General features: G+C 37.6%; 1 protein-coding gene across 6 annotated transcripts in view; it reads left to right on the forward strand.

The window, feature by feature from the left end:
• Positions 1-19,043, forward strand: part of CNTNAP5 (contactin associated protein family member 5) — a 299,895-nt gene that overhangs the window by 63,611 nt on the left and 217,241 nt on the right. For 4 of the 6 annotated variants that reach the window (XR_012633925.1, XR_012633926.1, XM_074910307.1 and 1 more), the window contains exons 2-3: positions 8,428-8,538; positions 15,277-15,470. Coding sequence is in view for 2 of the 6 variants with exons in the window: in XM_074910307.1 (XP_074766408.1) it covers positions 8,428-8,538; positions 15,277-15,470 (305 nt within the window). In the remaining 4 variants the exon portion in view is untranslated. The remainder of the gene's footprint in view (positions 1-8,427; positions 8,539-15,276; positions 15,471-19,043) is intronic. The other 2 variants (XR_012633927.1, XR_012633928.1) reach the window with 2 other exon arrangements.

Genomic DNA, 19,043 nt, shown 5'->3' on the forward strand with positions numbered 1-19,043 from the left:
TGTGGGAAATAGCATAGATGTCTATCTGTGTGAAAGACTCAACCAGTTTGGAGAAGTAGTCAGAACTATATTTCTGTTTCAATGGGCTAAATATCAGGAGGTAGAAGGTGTCATGGCTCTACTTAGATTGCTGAAGCTATTTTAGTTCCAAATTGGACAGATTTATTTTTCTCCAATGGTGTTAGTTACCTGAGATGGTGAACTCCCCTTACCCTTACAAATAAAGCACTTGTGTTTCCTGAAATGATTTTCATGTTCCAGTCAGCATGGTAACCTATTTGCTGCTGCTTCTGTGCACAAAGCTTTTCTTTATTTCTCTTCTGTTTTTCAATAAACCTAATTCTCACTGAAATAGGTATTTACATTCCCATTTAAAAAATTGTATTTAGACATCTTGGAAAAACTGCTTCACAATGAATTCCTGAACAATCTTAACTCTGAATAACATCAACAGAAAATCTGCCTTACCCCCTCTGCATTTTAATTTTATGTTGGTGAAGGCCTATACCAAACTCAGTCCAGCTGCCTCTGATCATTCTTGTGTTTTTCTTCTTAATAATGAGCCCGGCAGACTTGCTGATGGGTGCAGATACATTATTTTTATTTTTTTTTTCCTGCAAATTCAGTGTTATTTTAATTGTATGTATTATGATATTTTAAGTCAAATGCTGTTCTGTTTTTTGAAATCCATGGTTTAACTGATGGAGTCCTGAACTCCTCCCTCAGTGATGACCTTTGGTGAACAGAGCATGCTTGTAGCAAAGTCTAATGCTTTTGAAGAACATCAAGTTTACGTTTTTGTGAGTGCTGCTAAAACTTCTGAAACTGTAAAAGACAGTCTTCATCTTTGGAATATATCAACTACTTTGTTTGAAATGCAGAAGTAATGAGTCTTACGTAGGGCAGAATAAAAAGAATGCTTGTGATGCTGTGTGGCCATAATGAAGGAGTTCTGTGTTCTTGGATTCTATTTTTTATAATGTAACAAAAACTCCCCTGTGCTGACAAAATCACTTGCCTGTATTTTCCTGTACAGGAAATATATCTCTGGATATACTGCCCTGCCACATATTGAAGAAATTTATACCATCTGTCCGCTAAAGTGTGTTACATATCAAAAGGACAAACTTCAGGTATTAAACCTGTTCCATCCACTGGGTCAGCTTTGTAGCTTTCTGATCTCAGGTCAAATATCAGAGCAGTCTTAAATTATCAGGATGTCACAAATGCAGAAGGAAAAGGCAAATAGGCACAAGAAGCATTATATTCTGAGTAGAAAATAGTAAGAATCCCTGACAACTGCTGTTACACCTGCTGAGAGTAAATCACAGCTTTGGACAACGATATGCTTTTGCAGGTTTGTTCACTGGAATATAAATGTTGACAAGCTGAGTCACTACATCCTTTTCATGTGGTCTTTTTTTCTTTTTCTTATAGAAATTAAAATGTTTTAAGTAATTTTTGAAATCTCAGACTATCTTCTTATTCAGTGGATTTCTGTGACAGATTTGCTGTTCATTGGCAACACCTCATTCCTGTTCTAAAAAAAAAGTCTGATCTGATGAAAAGTGTATAATATAAAGTGACAGGTACTTTCATTTTGTAGATACACACATTATGACTCACCTAAATGGCATGGACTATGAGAGAGCTGGAATCTGAGAACATTAATTCCTTAAACATAAGGCCATTTTTCTTTAATTTTTGCTGGTAATTGGCTTTGTCTGATGTTCTTTGACCCTCTTAAAACAAGTATTGCTTATGTGTATTAGTTGACTGGAGCTGCATTGGTGGTTATTTGAAATTCACAATTTGGCTTCATAAGCCCAAGTGTCACGTGATTGCTCCGTTCCTCAAGTTTTGACTCTTACCTCATTGTTGTGAGTAGGAGTTACATGGCAAATGTGCTTGTTTCAGTAAAAATGTAAGACCCACTATTGAATCAGATGTTTTGAGAGCCCCTTGCATTATTCAAAATCAGACGACCACTTTTTGTGAGACAAGGTTACATGTGCAGACTGTATCACAAAAGGGTGCTCTACAAAATCACTGACTGAGTAATACTTTTATGTCAAGGTTTACAGGCATATGAAAGAATACTTACATAATTTACAGTCGTTTAGGAAGAGTTCATGATTAGCTTAACTATTGATGTTTACTTGCAGTATAGTGAGGAAAGAAAAAGGAACGTTGTTGTGTTGTTAAGTACTTTCTCTGGTGTCTTATATCTTGAAAAATATGCCATGCCTTTCAGCTAACAGATGGAGTTCACAGCTGTGCATGTAAGTGTAGCCAGTCTCTAGTAATAAAAAAAAAAAGGAAGGAAGAAGGAATTTCTCTTTACAGAAAAACAATTATCTTCTTTTTTTCCTTTTTTTTTTTTCCTTTTTCCTTTTTTTTTCTCTTCATCTTTCCAAGAACCACTTACTAAGATATTCATGGTAGTAGAACTTAGTAGTATGTGGTAGTCCTGGTGAGACATGTGTTGTGTAGAGACTCTTGATAATGGAAATAATCTCTCAGTCTCTTCCAAATCTGTAGTCATATTCTGTGTTACTGCACTTCCTGTGTCTTTTGTGTGTATATTTTTTTGGCCCTCGCAGAAGATCCTCTTCCCATATACCTCATTGGACTGTAAAGGTAGAAGGTTACTTTCCACAGTAAGTCCAAATACTTACTTACTTGTCTTTACAAAGAGAATTGTAGCTAGAGAAGGCAGGAGAAAAACAGCTGAAGTGCAAGGCATCACTCCTGAGCGCTGTTAGAGGCATGGTGCAAAAATGCATGGTTTATATCTTTAAAACAAAGTATGCCATTAAGTGGGTAATGCTAAGAGGAATTTTATCTAGCCTATAAATACCACTGAATCTTTTCAACTTCAAATCCCAGTACGGAGACAATTTACAATTGCAATCAAAATGATGCACACAATTTAACTTCAGCACCATCTGTAACTCTGCTGGTATTTTAATAATGAATAAAATTATATCTTGGCAACAAAAGTCCCACTTCAATAAAATACCTTTAAGTTCCAAGTGAGGCCTCCAAGAGGAAACCACAAGGTCTCTGATTTATCCTGATATTTCCTTCATGTTTACTATAAAACAGATATATCTACATTTAAATAGCAAGCTGTGGACAAAAGATCTGTGTGATTCTGTGACGCCTGTGTTAAACTACCTCTGAAGCTCAGGTACTATGGGTCAGACAAGGCTTTGCACAGCTGGCCACAAGCACTCCTGCCCTCATTGCACAACTTGTGTCTGGTTCAGCAGAGATGTATGAACGAGGTCCAATCTGGTAGCTCTTTGTGATATGGCAGGGCCGGTGTACTGGAAGAGCACCTACAGAAGGCAGTCCTCTTCCCTTAAAAAGCATTTTATCGCTCTGGGATGAGGCAGGAGGCATGTTACTTATCGTCTTCTGAATTTGTCTTTGGACTCCATTGTGAGACCTACCCATATCAAATTCTGGGTTATCCTTTTTCATCTTCTCCAATTTGTATATTTTGCAAAGAAGAGACAATTTTTTCTCTGTTAATAATGTGTATGCTGGGCCCTGTTTCTTATCCTTCCTTCAGTTTCATTGTTGAGTGATACTAGTCCCATGTTCCTACTCTATGTAGTGCAGTCTTGCAGTATTTCTAACTATTTTATGATGCTTGTGGTCATTAATAGAGTAGCTGCAGCATAGACCACAGTCTTACTTGTCAAATACTTTTCATTTATGGTGAAATGAGATTGTTGGCTTTAGTACTACTTACCATACTGATAAGAGATCTTGACTAGCAATATACTACCACGTAGAAGTAATGTGAGCTTCACAGTCAAAGATTTTCTGCACATTTGTCTCTGTGAGGGTACAGCTTTACTAAAAGCAGTTCAAATCTGATATATAGGAAATCTATGGAGCTCAGGGGTTGGTGATCTTTCACTGGTCGTGTCCTCTTCATCAAAGCTTTCATTAACGATATGTTAGTGACCTTTTTGGATGGCCTTCACAAGTGGAAATCAATGTGCTTTGTCCAACTGATTCTTCAAGTGGACAAGGGAAATAGTAACAGGACAGGTTTGTTAACCCGTTTCAGTCATGGCTGATAGTAACCCTGCCCATGTTACAGGGATTGATCCTCTTCAAAGAACAAGGTGAAAGAAACATTAGTATGATCATGTTGGATTTTGGGGGTTTATGGCTTTCTCAATATCTTCAGTGTCCACTGATCAGAAATTTTCTAAATTTATATTGGTTCCTGCCACTGAATGTTATCTCAGGCTTGAATAAAGTTATAAAATAGCTCATGCCATTGCCTATCAACACCCATGTAAAACACGTACTGGAAGAATTAGTAAAGTTGGGCTGGATCTCTTATTTCTATGCAAACTCAGTTTTGGTAGTAGGTTAGCTGTGTTTTATAAGTCTGCTGTGCTTCAGAAGCATTTGAAATCCTGTGTCTTTAGGGCTTGGATACATTTTTCTCAGTTATTTGTTTCATACTTGTCACAGGTGTTGAAGGCCTTCACAAAATATAGAGCTTAATCAGATGTTTGGGCAAAAGACCTTAACTGAAGTTCACTGTTTCATGGACTATTAGCTCACGCTGGTATTATCTGTCATGTTTCAAAGGACCCCAAGAGTTTTACTGTCTAAATCTCATTTGGATGCTTTTGAACTGATAGCATTTATATTTGTGTTTTAAAAGAAATGGTTTTGGGCAAAATTAAAATACATGGGGAAAGGGGGAGAGACTTCTTTGTTTTTACTTGGAGAACAAGTAAAACTACAAGAAAGGAATTAAATAAAACCAATAAACCAAACAGCTTCATAATAGGTTGTTAAGTTTCTCATTTGTTTTATATTAATTTATCATTTTCTAAAAATCAAAAGTCAATAAAAATAAAAAAAAATCAGGTTGATACGGTTGAATATTTGTCTTCATTTCAGTAGCAAGATTGCTAATGACAGTTCTAATAATACACTTGATACTAAATGCTATCCATAACTACCTGTTTCTCAGAAGTCAGCATAGTCAAATCAACACCCATTTCTCAAATGCAAGTCAACATCTGTATTGTTATGTGACTTGCATGAAGAAGATGGCTTATAGGTACAATTAGACATTTTTTTTTTTCCTAATTATCTGTTTTGCAAGAAAACAAGAGGAGTCAACTGTCTAGTAAATGTTTTTCTTTGTGGGTGTCTGGATGTTTTAAATGATTCTGTAGTGTAGATCTTTTTCTTTGTTAAAAACGATGTTTTTAATAGACATACGCAGTTGATGCAAAGAAGCAAAGTTCTTGTTCTGACAGGCAAACTGCCAGAGCAAAAGAAGCAAGGTCAGAAACTAGAAATATGGAAGCACCTGGAATGAAGGTCTATTTCTGTCACACCAAGTGATGGAGATGAAGTCTCTTGCAATCTGTGTGCTGGGATTATGTGGTAGGAATCGAGATACATTGGCCTTGCTTTTGACTTTACCATGGGTCTTCTCTGACCTTGCATAAGCACAAAAGGTTTTGTCTCTTTCTTGTCTGCACCCATCATAAAAGGAAATATGATAACAACATCCTGTCATAGAGAGTTTTGTAACCTTGAGAGGTGTGTGTTGGCAGTTCTGTTTATTTTATTTGTTGCCAATTCTGCCTTCTCATGGAAGCAGGACCTATGGGATGAGCCTCACTGTATGTGCACATCCTACCTTTTTGAACCTTGTGTCCTATTTCAGCTTAATTTTACAAAGTACTCAAATCTCTACATGGTTATGTGTAGTATGTGTAGTGTCTCTGACAAGGGATGCATCAGAGCTATTTTGCATGTGATCTGGATTGTTGTGCATGTACGAGTTGATGCATTCCACGCACTTTACTGTACTTTACTTCAAAATTTCGTTTGGCATGTAAAAGCTGTGCCATGTCCTGCATTGTAGGTCTGTGCATGTAGAGCTGTCAGGTGCAGCCTCCAATGTTGCAAGGTTAGTTTTGACTGAGGTAAGGGCAGATCTTGTCAGAGAAGGGTACATCTTGTCAGAGTATCCATTCAAAAATCAGCTTCACTTAGAGGAAATTCCTGCTTGCACTCTAAAATCAATCGTTACTCTCATGTATTGGAAGTTGGACTGTGTTGGTCCGGGTGCTCTCAGAACTGTCTTTAAATTGCCAATGCAGTCATAAATCCTGAAGCCTTATAATTACATGTTTTTATAGTTAAATATGAATTCAGGGTAGTATTCCTGGCAGTAGTGGGGATTTTTGTAGAGGAAAAGCAAATAAGGATCCCAGAATTTGATGTGAAAAATATGTTGTAATGTAGCAGCAGAGATCCAGGGGAGTGTGTCTAGGGACAGAAGCAAAGGATGTGGAAACGTAGACAAAGTATCTGGTAGTTAGAAGAGAGAATTGTCACCTCCCAGGCTGAAGCCTCCAGAGATCCCAGGGAAGACCTTAAATGTGTTGCTCTGAAATGGTTTACACTTGCTGCTGTGCTGAGATACTTGGTGTCCCACAGGTATCCAATCTTATCTTCAGGGAACAGTGAGAACCCAGAGATTGTCACTGTGACTCTTGTCATGGACAGCTTGTGGATCACAGGCTAATGTGCTGAGTTCTCTTGTGGTCCAGGAGCAATCACAGGGAATAGAAGAGAGCCAGCAGTCTAGACACTATTTAAATTGAAACCTCTGTCTTCAGTTATTTTCAACTTCAGGTTTTAAGTGTTGCTGAATAGTCACGTAGATCTGTTGCTAAGACCTTGAGCCTCCTTTTGAGAGGTTCCTAATGCTCTACTGAGTTTTATAGAAGTTTTGGTGCCCTGATGTACTTACCATTTGAGATCTTTATTTAAATCACTGTTTGGGTCGCAATTGACAGTGAATTTAAGAGCATCATTTTAATTTACAGATTTTTTTTTTTTAGGTCCAGACATAACAAGTTTGGCCTGACTTCATGCCATACCAGGGGACACAGCCGTCCACTTTCTGCATTACAGTCAGTTCTCTTTAAGACTCAGAGGCTCTAAGGGATAGAGAATCTGCTCAGATCTGGATAATTTGTTTTGTTGGCTAATTATTCTCTTATTCATAACATCAGTGGTATACTTGTCCTTAATTTATCTAACTTGCAGATCTTGTTAGGCCTCTTTGCTGATGGCAACCAAAGAGGTGGAAAGGATTTTGTAGTTAAGTTTGCTTTTTGAGGTCTATCAGTCAATGCACTGATATGAATTATATTGATTACACTGTTTTTTTAATAAAGAGGCTGAATATTGATTACAGAAGTATCTGGGCTGTTCTAGAGAGTCATTGTAGAAAGAGATGAGAAATATTTTAATGTAATCTAGCTCATTATGGGAAAGGTATCATCCAGTTCTGGAACAGTCTATATTTGCTGTTATAGCTATAAAACAATTTTGGCTTTTGTTCTTTGTCTTTTGTAGCCCTGACCTGAAATATCATTAATGCATTATTTCCTCCCTGCCCCCACAACCCCTTTGCAAATTGTACATTTGCTCTGTGAGTGCAAGAACACTGTGATGCCTGAGACCCTGCTAACCTGCAGGACTTTTCCAGTAATTAGATCCATGTTTGCTCCATGGGAGATTCAATTAAAAATGAGAGGGTTATATTATTATTATTCCCTACTGAAACCCCACACTATGTTCTTGAATTTGTATGTGACAGCATTGTAATGAGCAATCTTACCTTACCTAATTCCATCCTCATTCAGACATTATGGGCTCAAAAATTCAACTTGAGTGTTAGCCTAACCCATCTGTCCTCAGATGATGATGTGAAAAGTAAGAAGGGAAAGACATACCAAACTACTCATTTGAGTGAACAAATCTAATTTGGCAATGTGTATGCATATGAGCTTGAGGAATAAATTAAGGAAGTTTTCAGGTTTGGTAATACAGTGCAGCACAAGACTTGTGAAGCATGGGACACGAGTTTACATGTTGCAACAGGCCAGGTGGGATATCCCTGTGTGTTGCTTCCATACAGAAATACCAAGTTGTCACTCCTACATTATGTATCTGTACTGTGGACAGACTTTATTTAACACAGCACCTGGGGTGTTCTCGAAAGTCTGCCAGGGTATTACTACATTCTTCCAGTGGCTTTTGTAAGAAGAGTCATTACCCTCTTTAACTGGAGGGTAGATCATCAAATTTCATTCACTGAAAGGAAAACATTTTCAAGCTTTACAAGTATTCAATGCCTTCACAACAGCTCCCATCCAGGTGCCATCCCACCAGACTGTCATTTTGGAGGGTAAATTTCAGTCTTGCACATTAATTCAAACACAAGTGTGCTCTTTCTCCAGTATCTCTCTACTAAGGAGAAAAAAACACCACCTCAAGATAGCACAAGTTGGCGTATTTGTTCCTCATGTGATGACCTCTGTATGTTTTGTTTTGTTTTGTTTTGTTTTTTAGATAATTGTGATGATGCATTGGTATCTCCCTTACCTTCAACAGCCCTTACCAGTTCCTCTGAGCTCTTCAGTACTCACAGTCCCAGCTTTGCAAAGCTCAACAGGCGAGATGGTAAGGTTGCAGTATGAAATGCCTAAACTATTCTTTTTTAATCACATTTACAAAGAATAACTTTTTATACTGTTTGTATAGAATGCATTCAGAGCCAAGTTGAATAGAGCCATTAATTTATGCTTCTGTGAGAGCTCTATTTAGGAGCATTTTCTTCCTTTATTATAGAAAAATTCTATTAAATTTGAAGCTCTCCACTTATAGAAACATCCTGAAGGAAGTTCAAATAGTCTTTTTGCTTTTGAAGAGCTCCCATAATCTTTAGAGCTTGAAGGTCATTAGACTTGAGGCCCTATTCTAAAGCATAGGTGTTTGTTAAAAATAGTAGCAACTAGATAATAGCGTTCCAGTGGAATTCAATGATTACAGATCTCTGCAGAAACAGTTAAAATGAATGAAAAAACTTTGCAGACATTTGCAATGAAGAATGGTTGAGGTCCAGATAATGAGTTCACTCACAAGGTGAAATTATTAGGACCAAACTTGGTACCAGAAGAGAGAAGTTGGCAGTATCTAGGACATCTTTTGACACCGTGTTGCAACTTTCAGTTGTTGGTTCCCATCTTACTCCCAAGTTAGAGCCTCTAAAAGAGGAAGGTCCTGTATTATCACATTACATATGATTTTCATAAAAAGAAACAATAGAAAGTATACTACTAGAAAAGATATTTTAATTGAAAATAAATGATAATTTTCCTACTTAAACAGTCTCTGAAATGTCTGTTTTAATCAAACATCATTTGATAAATCTATAGAAAAAAAGGGGCTCTCTCTTAGATACTTGATAAGCAGTTGCTAATCATTGGAGAAGTGTTAGATGGGAGTTACTATATCATATTTAAACTCCTGAACCAGAGTTCCTCAGCAAGTAAAAGGTCATATGTTAGTTGCTCAACATAAGGAAAGTTGTAGACACTGAGCATGAAATTTGAGTTTGCTCTGTCCTTGTCTCCAACTGCTAGCTGGGACAGTGAACAGACGTGCTTACGTTATTTTGCAAATGGCTCTAATGACTAATTTAATCTGCAGAAAAGAAGAGATTCAAAGTCGATATTATTGCAAGTCAAGCTCTGATTGTACTGTATTTTGAAGTGGTATTAACAATGTCTAAAATAAATTGACAATGATTGCAATTTAAGGGTAGAAAATTACATAGGTCCTATTTAGCTGTGCTAGTGTAGTTTTGCCATGCAGTAGGAGGTAAGATATTCTATTTTTTTTAGACGTACACTATCGCATCAGTAAGGTCCACACTGTCCTTTGGCCTAAATCATGGAACAGGAAGACAGAATATTGAAACTGAGCCCTGAGCAAGGGAATTGTTCCAGCCACTTTTATTTCATGTTCTGAAGACTTATGAGATAACTGATGAGCTAAGCCCAACACAGGGACCTAGAAGCTAAATTCTACCTTGCTTGTTTCTTTTGTTGCACAGACTTTTGTAGAAATGTGCAGATGTAGTGCCAGCAGAATTCATATGGGTGCTTCATCTTGAGTTAGAGGAGCAAGCAGTGGTAGATGGTGGCTGAAGGATCTTTCTTTGGCTGGCACTTGAATGCAAACAGTAGATATCTTTACAAGAAAAAATATTCACTAACAAGGACTGTGCCATGGCTTTCTAATAATGTTGGAGTGTTTTGATGAGTTGGTTTAGTTTTGTTTGTAATTGATAAGACAGTGCTGCAAGTAAGAGTGCCTCCAGGTAGAAAGCCAGATAAATGCATTTGTTAAAGTAAATATGAATGCAGCAGGTGAAAATAAGTTTATAGAATACAATCCAGACCTACATCAATAGAAAGTTCTAATTCATCAAGTTGATTCAGTAATAGATAACAATAACTAAAAAGCTATTGTTTAAAAAAAGGCCTGCAGCAGTGAAATGTGCCATTAAAAAAATCCACACAAACTACCCATGAGTAAAACAGTGTGAGCTGCTGAAAGCACTCAATTAAAATGCTGATAAATCTGTACTCGTAGTAGTATAGCAGTTAGTATAATTCTGATAAATATGATTCCGAGGTATGAAATATATTGCTTTCCCATGAGAGGGATTAATCGGCTTTTTTGTTTACAGTAAATAAATAATGAAAAAGAATAAGAAAATTGCTCCAATGTGACTGTATCAACTGAGATTTTTCAGTTCTCTGTTAGTTCTCAGCCTGAGTAGTAAGTATACGCAGTTATGTGTGGGACTATAAAACGTATATAATGTCAAAAAGAATATATTTTATGGCCAGGAAGCATTTGATCTGGGCATTAAAGTAAAATTCTGCAGCAGGGAAGCATGCAGTTGCAGCAGGAAGTCCAAGAGTTTGTAGCACAGTATAAAGACAGTAGAGCTGTTTGTAAGGCACTGTAGGGTGGAAACAAGCATTCCCTTTGTTTTGTGTTAATAAACTACAAATACTGGGCATCCTGAGCAGCCCTGTGGAACATCAGGGAGCACTGACTGCATAACGCTGGGCTTAAATGCAATTTTTTGAACAATTATGGCAAAATGTACAAATAGTCTGAAAAAGAAAAGAAAGTATTTGATCATATTTCTTGGAGTCATATGGATCTCCAACTGAGAAACCATCTGATCTCTGTTCTCCTCATATTTCTAGCACTATGATTTGTTGCCATGGAGAATATAAGCAATATATCAGATTCCTGTTGGTACTGTTTCTCCACTCGGGCATTTTCTCCATACTGTGGTGAACCTCTCCCTTTAAATGATCCACAGAAAATGTGAAATGTGTGAACTGTGAGGAATGATGGTGTAGTGCAATGCACAGAATCCTATCAGTGTCAGTGGGAATCTGGTGGGAAGAATCGGGAAATTGAATGCCCCTCAGACATGATGTCATAAAGTGCTAAATGTGTTGACTTTATTGAGTACCCTCTCTCTCTTGTTTTCTTGTGAAAGAGTCAGTGTAGTACCTTCATACATTACAACGTTCCAGATTATCAAAAGAAAAAGTACATATGCGGTGTGTTTAGTCAGAGCTACATTTTGTCTGGTTTATGTTTATGCCACACTATTAATAAAAAGTGTATTGTCCTCTTCAATTTCCTTGTGCCCAGCTGCAGGAAAATGGTGTCAGGGTTTTGCTTGTACCTATTCAAAGGAGTTGATGTCCTGTAAATATTGTGTCTTCACTAGCCCTTGTTGTTGCCTATTAGAGCCTTCACAAATTACATTCTTGTCCCTTGTCTTGGGCCTGCCCTGACAAACGTTCTGCAGGGTGAGCATCACTGGTGGGTAGAGGAGAAAATGGCTGTAAAAGACTTGCTGTACTTTGGATGTGCTTTTTTGCCACTTACTAAAAAATGTAGGGGGTGAGGTGTTGACACACTGTAATGAATGATGTGCATAAAAGAAATATGCAGACAAATTTTGCTGGAAAAAGATGCCACTATCCTTTGTGCAACTTGCTCTGTATGAGAGAGCAAATATATGGAGGAAAAAGAACATTTATTGGGTTTTTTTTTGGGGGGGGGGGTGTTGTGGTTTGTTTTTTGTTTTTTGTTTTTTTTTTTTTTTTTGTACTTACAGCAGTATTTGAGGATTTGGGATACCCACAAAAGTAAGCAGAAGTTATGCGTTTGCTTTACTAGCAGAAGTGAGAGAGGCCCAACGGGAGAAGCTTTAGTTTTGCCCTCTTTGCCCCCAACTTTGCTGTTGCAGGGATTTTAACTGCCATTCTTACATGTAGAATTACTGTCCATCTGTGGAAATGGTAATGGTGGAAGGTTTGGGAGAGGGAAATACAGTGGGTTTTTTCCCAGTGGGAAAAGGAGCATGAAGTTGCTGCTGTTTTGTAAAGACATGGTCTGTAACTGATAAAATCTCCCTTGCAAGACCAGCTTCTGGAGAGGTGATGCGATGAGCAGGTGTCACTGCTGTGTCATGCAGTGCTTACATCTAAAGAGTGACATTCCCAACAGACAAATGTGCTCATATGAAGAGAGATGTAGTTCGGAGATGCCGTGTAATCTGCAATTTGAGAGCTCAAGCTCACCACAGATCTCCCAAATTTCCATTCAGTGCATATCATTTCTTTGACTGACTTTGAAAATATAAGCCTGTTGTGCCATGCTCAAACTGGAAAATAGCAGTGCACAGTAAAGCCAAATACTTCTGTGGAAAGCATATCACCTTTCTTTCACTTCTAGCAGCAGAAGGGAAAGAGCATAAACTACGTAGAGTAGATGCTAGTTATAATGTCTTACAAAATACTGGAAAGTACCTTTGGTAATGAGCTTGGCTTAAGAACTTACGTATAAACTAGAAGACAGAAAGCAAAGTGTTTTTTCCTTTTTTTAAAATGAGAAACTCATGAAACAGATTACTTGTTATAAATGATCATCTTCCATCTAGTTGTTGCTGTTTATATTGTAGAAGAACAATAAAGGAAAGATGAAAATGTCCACTTTTACTACATTTGCTGAAAACTCCTAGAATAGCCTCTCTAGAGTGTTGAAGGAAACAACTTTGCCACAACTTCTGAACTGAAGTTCTATGTCCTGTCAGTTCCTGAAATAAAACTGTAAACAAAGCAGCAACTATAGCGTTCAGAGTCTATTTCAGATATTGGATATTACAATCCAAAGGAAATTTTCCTTTGGCTCCTACATATATTAGTCATGATTCCATGTAGGAGAAATATGCAGTTTATTGTCTTTGAATAGAAGTTATATAGTTTGTATCTTAAAAGACAGACAGAAATATTCTTTAGATGATATTTTAAATCTAAAACGAAAAAGTGTGAGGAGAAAGAAGAACCATTGGTAAGATTTTTAATGGGAAGTACTGTAGTCTTATATAAGTTATATATAGGTACGGAGTTAGAGCTATGAAGTAGAGAGAATTGAGTGATGAAATTTCTAACATTCTCATTAGCTCTTTCATGGCATGCTCATAGGGGAGAGTGTTTTGTTTAAGGCAGTTAAAATAATCACAATGATAATGAAGACTTCTATTGGGATTGAAAAAAATAACATAAAGCATGGCACGGGCAAGCAGTATGCATTTTTGGTTACAAACTCTTTTCCCTGGAGACTTCTCATAGAGCATGAAGACTTGGGTCATCCAGGGGAACAGGGACAGTGATTCCAGCACAGAAATAAACATGCTTCTGTTTCAGGAATTAGGATTAAAACCTATTTTAATTAATTGTAAACAATAAAAACTCCAACACCTATTTTTAGACAAAGGAATTTCAGTTGTGAGTTGGAAAATGCAGTGTGCTACAGGAAAATCAAGAAATTTTTTAAAAGGCATAGTTACTGAAATTGAGGTGGGTTTTTTTATATATAAACCACCTTTATTGATCTTTTAACTCAGTTCACTTCAATAAACTCTTGGAGCATCTTTGAGATGTATCAGTTAATAAAATGAAAATATTAAGGTAAAGCCATCTATTTATAACCAAAGTTTAGTGATGCTTTTTGTTTGGAAATGCACATTTGGAACCATTTTTGTAGTTTACATGAGGAATTGTTAATGCTTTACTCTCAACCCTGTATTTCCCCCTTCCTAATGTGACTGTGTTCACTGTAACCACGCAGAACAGTTTTTGTAAACTGCACTAATAATGGCACAAAACCCAAGATGATGGGCTGCAGAAGCAGTGACAGCCTGAAAATTTGCTACTTTGGATACTTTGTTAGTGGCTTCTGTGTTCTTCATAGCTGCATTGTTCGCTTATTTGTAAGGCTGAAGTGAATGCTGGGTGTACATGGAGAGTAAATGTGTGCAAATAGAAACAAGTTAAAAGAAAATAAACATAGCCTATAATTTAAGGGTGTAAAAGAAAGCAAAAGATCTTAAAATAATATATTCCAGTATGGAAAGATTTGCCTTTTAACCATAAACTCATATTTATTATAGTGAGTGAATTGGTGAAATTCCAGCAGTGGTTGCAGTTCTGTGTTTCATTGGCTTGACGTTACCACAGGCCTGTTTAACTCCTAAAAGAATTCAAGGGACAGTACATGTCTTCACTTTTAAAGGACAAACAGGAGTTACAAGCTATCAGCTTTCATGTGATCGTGACTTCTGTCTTCATTCCTGAATGGAGAAGTGGATCATGGAAGCGGATAATTTGCAACTCATGTTTGTCCTTGTGAAGATCTTGTTTGTTCTTTTGTTTAAGATAAAATACATATTCACTTAACAGGCATCTTGTAAAGAAGAGGCTACTTTCCAGCGTGAAGGCAAGTCCTTTTAGTTATTCGAATGGTCTCTAGATTTACAATGTGTTATCTGAAGTGCTTTTATAACCTGTAATTAAACCATTCTTTCGAATACTTAATAGGTCTCAAATCAAGATAACTAATATTTTTGCATGTCTTTCAAAGCATAGCAAAAAAAAAGAAAATGTCAAAGCAAATTAGAAGTTAGAAATCAGCATTCCTAGATTTGCACAAGCATGTAAGGAGGGGATAGATATTGTATGTTTTTTGTGACTGAGGATGTATCAACCTCACCAACGTCTGTCCAGCTGACAAAGAGTAAATTTCTTTAAAATGATTTGAAATTCAAAATTCTTTATGAACTTTAGGTAAATTAAGAAAACCCTAAGGGAGTACACCTCATGGTGTATTTCCTCATATAAAAATATGAACAAACATCTGTATATTCAGGAAGTAGAGTCCTCTGTGATGACCTGAAATAACAACATGGTTCTTTGACAAGTATAATTCCTTGGGGTGTCATTGTCATCTGAATTATCTTTATCCAATCTCTTTCAGGAGCTGGTGGCTGGTCCCCGCTGGACTCAAACGAGCAGCAGTGGCTCCAGGTTGATCTGGGAGACAGAGTGGAGATCGTCGCGGTTGCTACCCAGGGCAGGTACGGGAGCTCAGATTGGGTAACCAGCTATACACTGATGTTCAGCGACACCGGCCGCAACTGGAAACAGTACAGACAAGATGACACCATCTGGGTAGGTTTGATTTGCAGATGCCTTTGCCCCCAGATATTTCTTGTTCATGCTATTTTGGCATTTGGAGAAACAGCTTTGGTTTCAGATCAGAGGAGTGCTGCAGTGGTGTGAGCACAGACCCAGTGACTCTACAGGATATTTTGATCTAAATGGGTTATGTCACTGACTGTCTGTGTAATACAAGTTTAAGCCTTCAGGACTACATGGTTTTTGAGACTGTGAGGGTGCTCAGGGCACTCAGAATGACCTGCATGCTTCTGTGCATGGTTGGCTTGGATTCAGGCACACCAGGGTAAATGGGGATAATCACCTACATACTTTCTCCAGGAAATACGGAAATTAACTCTGTGTCTTATGCATACTTGCTGGCCAGAACAACAGAACTCATGCTGGGGGAGGTGGGTGGTAAATTGCTCCTTGGCTGGAGAAGGCTGGTGCTGCAGCATGAGTTGTGGGATGATTTAGCAGATACACTAAAAGTGCTCAAGGCTTTTCCTAAAATTTTAATTTTGATGCTTGCTGTGTCTCAAGTTCAATGTGTGGCCAATGCCAGGTGCTGTCGGTAGGACTGCTTGCAGTAGCAGTGCCATGTCAGGTGTGGATGGAGAAGTTTAAAAGTCTTCCTCTCATATGAAAAATGTGAATTGTTAGTGAATTACTAACAAATGGTAGCATCCTCTCTGTGCTATATTCTGTATTCTATATTCTGTAGTTCTGAGGATCCATAGCCCCGATAACATGACAGTATGCAGTGGTAAATGAAACATATTCTTCATGAAAATAAAAGGGAACTTTTTAAGGATAATCAAATAGATTTCTGGTTCTTGTCTTAATTTTTTCTTGGGTTAGCACCTTCATTAAATGCTGTCACAAAAGCAGATTTTTCTTCCAGACCATATTGACTGCGAATGAGGAGAGTTGTGGTGCAGCAGGAAGAGGGGAGAGGACTGCTTAATTTTTTCCTCAGCATGTTGCAGGCAGTGGGGATGCATGTACAGGGAGGTTAACTTCTGCGGTTTTAAAATCTGTTGCGTTGCCACTGTCTTTGTTTTATTATGGTTTGATTTAGAGAAAGCTAATGAAATCTTTCTTCCTTCAGAAAGACAACTTTGGCCCAAGGATGGTCATAAAGTTGTGAAGTGTGGCTCTGCTTTACCTGTCACTTATAAAGTTATATTAGGCTGTCTTTTGCTCCAGATACTTATAACCTTTTTTTATTTTAATTTTTGAAAAAGTGGAATTCCATTCTGGACTGAATATAGTGATCATTTAACCTGGCTCTTGACTTCAACCCTTGGGACTCAGAAATCCAGAACTGAGATATTTTTCTGGACTTGGTGTCTTTAAGTGCTTCTCTCTTTGAAAATATTATGTGCTTTGTTAAAATTTTATATTATGACAAATTATTTTCTTATTACATGTCTAACTTTTCAGTCCTTTCCTTTTTGGAAACCTTTGACCTTTTATTTTCTTTTGTAAATTTTTCTTCTTAAAGGGAAACTTGAAAAGACAACACAGAATTTATAACAAATCTTCATACCCTAAGGATCCAATTTTGTGAGTTTCTGATCTGACACCTAATATTGTGCACAAGAATAAGAACAAGCCTAACAGGCATTTAACAGTGAGTTAGGATTTACGAAGAACCTGAACTCTCTTTGTTTCAGTAAGTGATCAGGCATGAAGTTCATTCAGAGCAGATCCTGACACAAGTTCTAAAGTTTCAGTAGATCTGGTGGCTTGCTTTCTGGAGGGGTAATTTTTTGTATGTTTTTCTAATAGAAACTGCCATAGGCTACAGAGGATAGTTTTGTATATAACTGAGGGAAAATGAAATAGAATTTGGATGTGGAAAACGTAACACTGGAAAAGGATTTGGATGTTTTTCCCCCTCACATTAATTTTTACAAGTCACACTGACCATGTGAGCCAGTAACATAATTCCAGTCCAGAAGAAGAATTTGCTCCAAGTCCCCAGGCAGAGGGCTTGAAGAGATTGTTGGGATGCATCGCCAAACTTTGTTGTTGAAAATATCTGATAGTGAAAATCCAAAGTGAGCTCATTTGATGTTTTATTAGACTCTACAGTCCACCTAAACTGGCAGGTCTCATTAACACCTAGGAGCTTGTATGCCTGCCCATGGAATTAATGAAGATCAAGAATTCCTTCTGTACAATTTCTATTCTAACTAAAGTGAAAGTTGATTCTTTTTTCCTGGCACTTTTGGATTTGTTTCACTGAATTAAATTAGATCTTGAGAGCTATTCAGAGCACAAAGAGAAAAGCCAAAGAGGCTTTCAGAAGCTTGTATAGAATTATAATTTCAAATTTTGCAGTGTTTCTCTTTTATTGGCATTAATCCTTTTGTTAGGTTTTTTTCAAACTGAGAAAAAAAAACAGAAGTATGCTGTCCAGCTGTATGTTGAAGGCTTTTCTATAAAAGCCAGACCATTGGATGAAATGAAGACAAACGCAACATGATGCTCATTCTAAACATCTGTCAAGTAGCTGAAAGAGAAATTCTGTATTGCACACCTCTAGGAAAGAAATGTCATCCTCAACATAAGGGAAGGCAATGGAGTGGACTGTTTCACAGGGACAAGAAAGCAGCACCCCAGGGTAGACTCCACTGTCAGAATCTGTGACAGTGTACACTGTACCAATCTGTCACAAGGTTGGTAGTTTCAACCTTAGGAATTTGAATCTGTGCTGGCATTGGCTGGGGTAGATTTAATTTTCTTCATAGTAGCTCGTATGGATCTGTGTTCAAGGCCTTTTCTGCTTCTCACGCCACCCTGCCAGTGAGGGGGCTGGGGGTGCACAAGAAGTTGGGAGGAAACAGTCAGGACAGCTGACCCCAGCTGATCAAAGAGATACTCCATATCATATGACATCATGCTCAGCGTTAACTGGGGGGCTGCTGCTTGGGAACTGGCTGGGCATTGGTCAGTTGTGATAAGGAATTGTTTTCATCAGCATCACTTGTCTTTCTTGGGTTCTACTTATCTCTCTGTTATTTTTCTTTTCATTACAATGGCTTATTAGTAATATTAATATTTTTATTTTATTTAAATTATTGAACTGTTCTCATCTCAACCCATGGGTTTTCTCATTTTTACCCTTCCATTTCTCTTCTCCCTATCCTGCTGTGGGGGGAGAGAGTGACCAGCTGTGTGGTGATTAGTTGTGGCTGAGGTTAAACCACGACAACCCTCTTTGGCACCCAACATGGGGCTCAAGGGTTTGAGATAATAACAGATTGTCCAGAGCATATTAGAAGGGATTTTATCTGTTAACAGTTGCGGGTCACAATATTGATTCATCTGTTCTCAATGTTAGTTTGTCTGATCTGCACCATGCTCCTTTTTTTTGCTATACATGTTAAAGATTGGCGTTGGCTTTTGCAGTTTGCTGTGCTCTGTAGTGATTAGTGATATTTAGCCTGAGAGATTTGTTATTAAAACACTGACCTTGAGCTCAATCTGGTATTTGGGCTCTGTACTGAAGCCATTACTGTACTTTGGGTACCATCTCATGGAGACAATTAACAATTATACTTCTTTCTCCAAGAG

Source organism: Athene noctua, chromosome 7 (assembly GCF_965140245.1).
Source record: "Athene noctua chromosome 7, bAthNoc1.hap1.1, whole genome shotgun sequence".
Lineage (NCBI taxonomy): Eukaryota > Metazoa > Chordata > Aves > Strigiformes > Strigidae > Athene > Athene noctua.